Consider the following 9,881-nt stretch of genomic DNA (forward strand, 5'->3'; position numbering starts at 1 on the left):
GGAGTCTTGAAGTTTAAATCTCCTCAGTGTGATAGATATGCTTGCTTTGATCTGCTTAGCTCTTGGAAATCCAGGGGCTCCAGGCTGCTGGCCCCAGGCTGGCTGGGGTTCCTCGGGACAGCTCTGTCCGCCATTAGGGAATTTTTTCCCCCGAGAACCCCCGTACCATTTCGTGAACCCACCCCAGTTTGGGAACCACTGATCTAGGCTATTAAGAAATGTGACTCCAGAAATAGCTCTAGCAACTGTAGCTGTCGTTATATTGCATTTTTCCGGTAGGACTGCATTTTTAAAAAGTTCTTGGGCACTACAGAGGCCAAATACTTAAACTTATGAATTTAAGAAGTTTTAAAGGATTCCACAATTTTCATTTGCAAGATGAAATGCTACATTTTTTAAGGATGCCCTATTTTTCTGTAGGCTTTACAAAAATGAAAATTTTTAAACATTTAAAGTATGAGACATGTTTGAAGTGTTCATTTATCATACGTCCTTTCAAGCATTATGATTTATTTTAGAAATATGCAGAGACTTAAAAATATTTCTATCCACATGGGCTTCACAACCAATTCAATGTAAATTGCTACTTTAGGACTTTAATTTTTTTTTTTTTTTTTTTTTTTTTTTTTTTTTTTTTTTTTTTTTTTTTTTTTTTTAGCAACAGCACTTCCTTCTCTAGCCTCTACATTCTACAGAGGCAATGCTCCCTCAAAATAGCCAAACTATCTGGTTTAAGGTATCATGCACAGGTATTATTGGAAATATGCTAGCAATTCATAGGTACAGTTATTTTAAAATTACTGCCTCCCAGGTGCCAGATTAATCTAAAAAATGCTGGAAAAATTCCATTAGTTCGAATGTAAGTGGGAACAAGCTACAACAAACCAACGCCTCTCCTGAGGCTTCAGAGACAGAGCTCCAGCCCAAGCCACAACTTCAAAGCGCAGTCTACACAGCTATTTTTAGATCTCTAGCGCAAGCCCCGCTAGTGCAAGATTGTCAATCTGGGCCAAGAGGCTCGCTTCCACTGGCAGTGTAGACATACCCCAAGAAACAAAGTTCATCAGAAGATGAAGTTTGGGAAGAGGGGAAGAATAGGAAGATTATTAGCATATATGGCTTCTGTTACGCAGGTCGGCCTAAACGAGGAATGATAATGTAGTAGAGCAAATAAGGTTTAGAGAGAAGGAATTCAGAGATCAGAAATGAGCCATGCTGAGTCAAGACCAAGGCAAGGGAGTGACTAAGATGGTGAGCACTGAGTCAGTATACAGCTGGATATCAAATTCAGAGGTTCAGGAGAATAAAGTGGTGTTAAGGTTCCGCTTATCAGTAGCTGTAGACAAGAAATCAATTTTCCACACATGCAATAAAATATTGCACAACTGGGTACATAACTTATGAGAAATGTTTTCTTCTTTTGAAAACAATCTTGTAATGTTCTATTGTTGGAAGTAGGTTCCTAAATAGTTTATATTAAGAAAATGCATCAGTAAAGCAATTCTGCACCCCACTTTTTACTGAAACCCAGTCTAAGTTACTTGTTTACAAATATCACATACATATCCCATTGCACAACGGCTGAGTAAAGCAACAAATTCTTACTCGGCTATTACACAGCCCAGTTAAATAGCTAAAAACCTGACGTTTTTTAAGACAGAGAATCCCAACCAGTCACTTTACAAATACATAAAAGCAAGCAGAAAGCCAGACAAATAGCAGAGTGACCTTCCCACAGCACAGGCACAAAGTGTTTAGAATATTGCAATGCTTTAATCTGAACCCATTTCCAAGACACCAAGATTTGAAATGAGTTCCAAAAAGCTTTAAAAAAATCCTGTATTAAATACAGTTGATCGACCAATTAAATCAAAAGTCCAATGTCAATTACTCAACTTTCTAACTCTCAATAGTATCATAAAATCAATTTTTTTTAAATGTAAGCAAAAGTTTCAGGGGAAGTCCATCACTGCAACAGCAAGGAATTCAGTAGCTGCGTTGGGAATGGGGTGAACTAGAAGAGTTAGAAGATTTTCCCCATATTGTGTCTGCCAACACTATATGCGGCCTATCAGTACTCAAAAAAAAAAAAAAATAACATGGAACACATGCAGTGTGTGTGTTCAACTATCAAATTAAATAGAACTATGAAATTTCCTAAAATTTAGCAGAAATTAGCAACATAATGTTCAGTAAATCAGCAAATTAAAACAGTTTGTGTAGAAGGAAAGGAAAATCAACTTCAAAACCCAATCCACCAGAAAGTACTAAGTCATTTATACCTATAGCAAACAGCAAAATGGGCATATGCAGCTACAATCCAATTATGGTGGCCAGCTACTATCAGAACCTTTCGTGGATCCACAGGAAATCCTAGAAAATAGTAATGAAAAGAAAAGGGTTATCCTCCAATACAGACATCATTCTTTAACCAACTTAAATATACAAGGTGAGAGACTGGGAGACCATACCCAAAAGTCTCAAACTAGGACTTCCGAGACTGACTATTTTGTAGAAATGAAGCTTTGCCTTCTCAGACGGTGTGCACTGGTTGTACATACAAACAAGCTAAGTACATGATTGACAATGTATCTTAAATCACTGTTACAGATCTGTCAGTGTTTTCGATATCTGAATCTATAGGACTTTTATGTTCTTTCGTAGAATGAGGCAACAGCTAATAATTACTAAATCAAAGGTCTCATAAGAAGTAGAAACTGGCAGGTAAACTGAATCAGGGCTGTGCTCTTGCAAAAAAAAAAAAAAAAAAAAAAAAAAAAAAAAAGAGGGCTTTTATTTTTAAGTAACTTCTAATGTGTGTCAAATTGGTCAAATATCTGAGAATAAGCTTCAAATTTACCTATTGGCTTGTGGGGTAGATAAAATTGTTCAGCGCCAGTTGAGCCAAAGGGGAGACAATGTTCTTTGGAGGATGAAGAGCATAGGAGGGACAAGTGAACACAAAACAAAGGGTGGAGTTACACTTGAGGACACGGTACACAACAGCCTTTGGGAGGAAGACAGAGGGACACAGTTTGATAATAGCCTCCTCTAGCAACTGATCCACAGAGGCTAACACTCCTGCTGCTGCCAGATATTGTGGTTAATTCTTTAGCTCAAGTGACAGAAGTCTGTGCTGCAGTGCTGAAGGTTCAGGGTTCATATGCTGATGCATGAGAAGAAGTAGTTACAAATAAGCTACAGATAGTATAATTTGTTTTTGTCTTTTTAATGAAAACTAGGAAAGTACACATAAAAACTACATTAAAAGACTGCTGCACAGGTCTTAAAGTCAAGAACTTGAAAGTTAGGAAATGCCAGACTTCAAGTTGCCTGCACATCTTAAATGATGGCCCCCTGTGCATGTGGATTATGATATAATCTTTAGTTACGTGATCACACGTTATTTGTTCTACTAAACCTTGTCATTCAATGCACAAAATGGACAGTGAATGAGGCAGAGGGTAACAAGAAGAGAAAGGATGTTCTCTTGCATTTAAAGCACTGGACTAGGACTGCAACAGAATTCCTATGTGAGGTTAGACAAGACTACCATAATGCACATGAATTCGGGGGACAAATTAAGGTTTGATGTGTAACCTTAATTCTGTCATTTCCTAATTTTGTAATGCTTGACATTGCAATCTTAACACTAACAGTTTTTCATATGTAATGTTAAAGTATTGCTGAATTTGTAGTTTATATTTAAAAAACAGAAAAATATACCATTAGAGTTTGAGAATAGACATATCATTAACCTCTTAATTTGGTATTTCCCACTGGAAATCCCACTGCCAACATGGTAAAAGTACATGAAAACTTTCCTTACCTAGCCTGACTGTGCCTTCCCCAGTACCAGCAAGTGTAGGTTGGACACTACCTCCTCGAACCTCACCTTCAGAGTAGTTCTGACCTGTTCTAACATCAATACATGGCCCAGCAGTAGTGTTTATTTTACGACAGGGAATGCCTACCGAAAAAAGGAAAGACACTTTATTGTACTTCATTTACCTTTCACTGTGCCAGGATCATTTCTAAAACAGTTAATATACAAAGCACAATTTAAAACATTTAAATTCTTACTACATTTATAAGTCATCTTTCAGAGTTAACAAAATTTCCTCTTGTATTTTATTTCCAAAACCAAATTTAGTTTAATTGCTGCAAAACTTAAACAAACAGGTTGTTCTGTCAGGTTCATAAACCAATACCAGAAATCATAAAGCCATTTAAATTAGCCTAGCATGAAATCTAATAGCCAAGAATGAATTTAGGTTCACAACTAAAAGTCAAAGTACACAGGTCACAGAGGTACACAGAGACGATGCGATTACTGGGTCAATAATCATCTATATGTTGAAACTCACCCAATGCAGTAACCATCCCTCTTCAGCAGATGTCAAATATAGTTTAACTGCTAGTGTAGACAGCACAAAACCTCTTTCTGTAACAGTGTGGAAAAGGGATTCTTCCTTTCTACACTAGTAATTAAATGTTTCTCAAATGCGGTCAGCATTTGAGAAATACAGCCACTAGTGGATTTTTTGCAGCCACATCAGCCTCCAAAACCTGGGCGGAGATTGGGACGGGGGCAAAGCAGTGGCCCCTCCCTGCAGCACCCAGCTGTTGCTCCTGAATGGCTGTTACCAAGGGAAGCAAGATGCACTGCCTTGGTGTTTGCGCTGATGCTGCCAGCAGGGATCAGCGCCCTACACCACGCAGCCTCCTCGGAGGCTCAGGGTAGCACCTCTGGTGACATATGGGGCCGGTGTGCATGGCACTGGAGGTGGCTCTTGTCAATGGAGGGGGCTGCAGCGTTCAGTTGCTGCAGTGCTCCTGGGCAGCTCCCCCACTCCTGCCTGGCTGGGTCACAGGGAGCCTGGGACTCAGCAGGCAACCGGTGAGTTCCTGACCCACCTTCCCCAGGGCAGGCTCTCTCTGAAGGATCACAAGAGGCAGGGACAGAGACACAGATTGGTGTTTCCCCGGCCTGGGGCTGCACTCGCTGTTTGAAGTTGCTGTAGCTACCGCAGCAGGTCAACCACTCCAGGCTTCTGCAGGGCTTGGAAGCTGCCCAGCAAGGGTTAGGGGCTCCCACTCCGTGACATGCTCCAAGCACAAGAACAGGAACAAAGTCCGGGTGTGCTGAATGGGGAGCTCTATTTCCTACCACCTTCCTACTACATAAATAGATTACAATGATTTGGACATGTATGTGCATATTTATTTGTTTTTCCTAAAGTATTTTAGGAAAAATTGTCAGAGCAGCCACCAGCAAGAGTCGGTGGCCACACTCCAAGACTGCCAAAAAAATCTGTTGTGAGAACCCCTTCTTTTTGGCATTGGCTTGTGATGGCCCTATGCTAGCAACTTCTGTCAGCAACAGGCTAATTTTCCAATTTGTAGTTAAGACTCAAGGCACCAGCTGTGCTGTTCAGACCATTGTCGTTGACCGTGGAACGAACCATTCATTTCTTAATGTGACACATTCATGGAATTTTTCAAAACAAGTAATAAAAATAATAATATATGGAGATATACCTATCTCATAGAACTGGCAGGGACCTTGAAAGGTCATTGAGTCCAGTCCCCTGCCTTCACTAGCAGGACCAAGTACTGATTTTGCCCCAGATCCCTAAATGGCCCCCACAAGGATTGAACTCACAACCCTGGTTTAGCAGGCCAATGCTCAAACCATTGAGCTGCCACAGCCTTTCCCCACTGCTGGAGCTTTTCCCTTCAGCGGGAAAAGCATGGGTGGCGAGTAGCATAGGCCGTGGAAAGTTGTGCCTCCCCGAACAGCTGGCAGGCTTGGGCTGGTGCTCACAAGCCCCAGGGCTGGGGCCACGTCGGCGCCGCCCGCCTGGCGCTGGGGGTGCGCTGGGGCCGCGCCGCCTACCCGGCATGCTGGGGCACACGGGGGTCCAGCGAGGGAGGGGGAGGGGGAGGCGGAAGGGTAGGGGTGAGGCCTCAGGCAGTTCAACTGCCACCCATAGATAAAAGGCTTTGGCAGTGGGATGCTATACTGCTAAAAACAGCAGCGTAGAAAGGGGAGGCACTGCTAGAGTGTGTAGAGAGCTGTGTAGGGTATATACCCTAAGGGTCTGGCGTGTCTTTACTCCATATGCCTAAGCAGTGCCTCACCATCTGCACTGCTATTTTTACCCATGCTACAGGGGTTTATGTATGCAATAGGCTGCTCTAAGTGTAGACATAACCTTAAAATTAAACCCTTTATCATCAATAGTAGTTGTTCACTTAGACTGCAAGTTAAAATGATGACTCCACGCTGACAGATTACATAACTATCCAGTGTAAGGATCAATGGATTGGAAGTAGTATATGAAGTACACAGTGAAAAAATATAGAAGTACCTGGTGGAGGCAAGTAGCCATGAAAAAGGACACTGCCACATGATGAGCGTTCCAGCTCTTCACATAAGAGTAGTCTTCTTACTAAACAAGATATATATTAACATCAAAAGCAAAGAACTTCAATAAAGTTTTATTTTCTCAAGCTTCATTTAAAGAGGTTGATGAGATTTTAAAATATCTACTTGAATATTGTCAACTTCAGCACAAATAAGTTCAGCAGTCTTCTGGCTCATAATTGTCCCAAATCTTAGAATCATGAGTAGGTTATTATTATGGCAGTGCAACCATTAGGAACCACATAATTTTAATACAAACATTTACCTAAAGGAGTGATTCCATAAAATTCAGCTTCATGCCTGAGAACATTAATACTCACTCCCCTGGAAAAAAAAAACAAGAACAAAGGAAAGCAATGCCTTGAAATAACTTTTTTTCCCTTTGAAAAAAGAAGACTGATTATTTTTTTTAAACTAGGTATTATATCTTGGGGGATCATAAAGTAAAAACTAGAAGTGTGAGTTCACACAATAAATATCAGACCTGAACCTCCTGAAGCAGCTTATTTTAATAACTTAACACAACATTTCCACCCCAGAGCTGGACTCAGTCTTTAGCTGGAGATACAGTAATCTTTATGGGTACAGATCACTGCATTAAAGTTAAAAATACAGAAAAACCCACAACAAAAGATTTGATTGAGAAATGTATTGTACTGAAATGGTTTAAATATATGAAATTGTATTCAATAATAAATTCTGTCCATTCTGTCACCTGCATGAAACATGGAACTAAGGAAATAGGACCTGAGTCCACAGATTAGACTGTGCCGGTGAGGGACTTAGAAAGTACCAGTCAGATCCCACAGTCACAGAACATCTGATTGATCAGTGGAATTAGAAAACTCCTATCAAAAAGGATTTTAAAATTTCCACCCAGGTGAACTGTACTGAGGATTTTTAGAAGAATTAGAACTTCTTACCGTAAGTCTAGCTCCTTTGTACGAAGAAAATTTAAAATGGGTGCAAATGCCGCTGGATCTCGATCAATAAATATCTACAAATAAAGATAGTTAATTTATTTTTTGCGCATTAAGAGTTTGCTTTTGAGTAACAACTATATTACCTAGATAATATCGCTTTTAGAAACATTCTTTTGAGGTGCCCATCAGTCTCATGTCCCATTATGGTATGCGGTATTTGACCATGTGAGGCACTCAGCTCATAAGATTTAGCCCAGAATGTTTAGATACAAACAAAACAAGAAGTTTCTGCCCTATTTTCTCTACATAGGGTATGTCTGTACAGCAATTAAAAACCCACAGCGGGCCTCTTCCAGCAGACTGGGGCTCAGGCTGCAGGGCTTTTTAATTGCAGTGTAGAGTTCTGGGCTCAAGCTGCATCCTGAGGTCTGGGACCCTCCCACCTCGCAGGTCCTAGAGCGTGGGCTGCAGTCTGAGCCCAGAAGTCTACCCTGCAATTAAAGAGCCCTGCGGCCTGAGTCAGCTGACATGGGCTAACTGCAGTGTAAACATATCCATAGAGTACACACTGCAGCCCTGACTCTTAAACACACACCCCAACCCTACTGCAAACAGAGTTTTTCCCTGGAAAAGGAAGTCCACTAGGGACTTTGCTATTGATTTTATGTGGAAGGGACTCAGAAACTAAGGAGATGAGCAGCAGTATAAACCTCTACAATAGATTGAAATTTTTCAAGTCTATCTCAAAAGATTGAAATTTTGCTGGACTCTTTGATGAACAAGCAAAATATAATTAATCATCGTCATCACAAATGCCATATTTTAAGGTCAAGAAAAGTTTGTGTGCTTGGGGTAGTATACTTTAAAAAAAAAAAAATGTGTAAGCCTCCCCCTCCATTATTGATATGACTGTGGTTCACAAGTTTGATTAAAGGAAAAAAGTTTATTTGCACATGGAGTAAGTATCACACATTATGCACTAAGAACAGGAGTACTTGTGGCACCTTAGAGACTAACAAATTTATTTGAGCATAAACTTTCGTGGGCTAACACCCACTTCATCGGATGCATGCAGTGGAAAATACAGTAGGAAGATAGATAGATAGATATATACACACACACACACATACAGAGAATATGAAACAATGGGTGTTACCGTACACACTATAACGAGAGTGATCAGTTAAGGTGAGCTATTACCAGCAGGAGAGAAAAAAAACTTTTTGGAAACTGCTGGAAATGGGCCATTTTGATTACAACTACAAAAAGTTTTTTCTCTCTCCTGCTGGTAATAGCTCACCTTAACTGATCACTCTCGTTATAGCGTATACGGTAACACCCATTGTTTCATGTTCTCTGTGTATATATATATCTTCCTACTGTATTTTCCACTGCATGCATCCGATGAAGTGGGTTTTAGCCCACGAAAGCTTATGCTCAAATAAATTTGTTAGTCTCTAAGGTGCCACAAGTACTCCTGTTCTTTTTGCGGATACAGACTAACACGGCTGCTACTCTGAAACCTGACATTATGCACTGCAGAGCAAAGGACTGTTAAAGTTACTTTGCAATGTTCTTTGTTGATATTACATTTAGCAATACTTTTCAATGTCATGCGCAGGCTCAACTGTTAAAGAGACCAGATGGATAAGGTAATATCTTTTATTGGACCAACTTCTGTTGGTGAGACAAGCTTCCAAGCCATGATTTTTAGTGTCTAGCAGAATAATAAATTTAAGCTTCACGGCTCACTTGAAAATGTTGTGCAGGTTTCCTTTGAGGATGAAGAATGATAGGTCAGATATAGATTGATCGCTTTGTGAAAAGTATTCACCCACAGAGACACTGGATTTATGTTTTATTACAACAATCTGTAACCCACTAATCCCCTCTTTTTGTCCTATGACTGCAGAGGTGTTAACGGGCCACTCAACTGGGAATGGTCCCTTACAATATGTGCTAACTACTTATGCTAAATAATCTGTTACACCTTGCATTTTGCTGCCATGCTGGGAGTAACTTTCCCAGACCTGAAGAAGAGCTCTATGTGGCTTGGAAGCTTGTCTCTCTCACCAACAGAAGTTGGTCCAATAAAGGATATTACCTCACCCACCTTGTTTCTCTAATCTCCTGGGACTGACATGGCTACAACCACACTGCACACAAGGCTGAATTTTGTAAATTAGGAATATTTTTTCTGATTATGGCTCCCTCAGTTTAAAAGTATTAGTTTTTAACAATGAGCAAAGCAATTAGCAAATTTAAACCATTTGCTTCTGGGTATGTAAAGGGAGAAGTAAAGAAACATTGGTGAAACAATATGCACATTCCTTTATCTTCCTTTTTCATCCATATTAGAATGGAAACAAGGACCATGAAAAGAAAGTAGGCAAGAGGATCTCTTTCTTCCTGTTGTTTGCTGACTTTCATTCAAATGGTCACACCTGCAAAACTTTACTTCACCTACCTGGACATACCCTATTTCCCCTCAAATCTAAAAGCCTTACTTTCTTCCAAATCTATGCTAT

The 9,881-nt window shown here is 40.2% G+C and overlaps 1 protein-coding gene across 4 annotated transcripts in view; it reads right to left on the minus strand.

The window, feature by feature from the left end:
• The window catches only part of KCTD3 (potassium channel tetramerization domain containing 3), a 59,264-nt gene that overhangs the window by 29,472 nt on the left and 19,911 nt on the right, over positions 1–9,881 (minus strand). For 2 of the 4 annotated variants that reach the window (XM_026657664.2, XM_026657663.2), the window contains exons 4-9: positions 7,354–7,427; positions 6,696–6,754; positions 6,375–6,455; positions 3,830–3,970; positions 2,861–2,923; positions 2,283–2,373 (exon numbers count right to left, since the gene is read on the minus strand). In XM_026657664.2, coding sequence (XP_026513449.1) covers positions 2,283–2,373; positions 2,861–2,923; positions 3,830–3,970; positions 6,375–6,455; positions 6,696–6,754; positions 7,354–7,427 — 509 coding nt within the window. The remainder of the gene's footprint in view (positions 1–2,282; positions 2,374–2,860; positions 2,924–3,829; positions 3,971–6,374; positions 6,456–6,695; positions 6,755–7,353; positions 7,428–9,881) is intronic. The other 2 variants (XM_026657667.2, XM_026657665.2) reach the window with 1 other exon arrangement.

Source organism: Terrapene carolina, unplaced genomic scaffold (genome assembly GCF_002925995.2).
Source record: "Terrapene carolina triunguis isolate 2854851 unplaced genomic scaffold, T_m_triunguis-2.0 Scaffold262, whole genome shotgun sequence".
NCBI classification, from domain to species: Eukaryota; Metazoa; Chordata; order Testudines; family Emydidae; genus Terrapene; species Terrapene triunguis.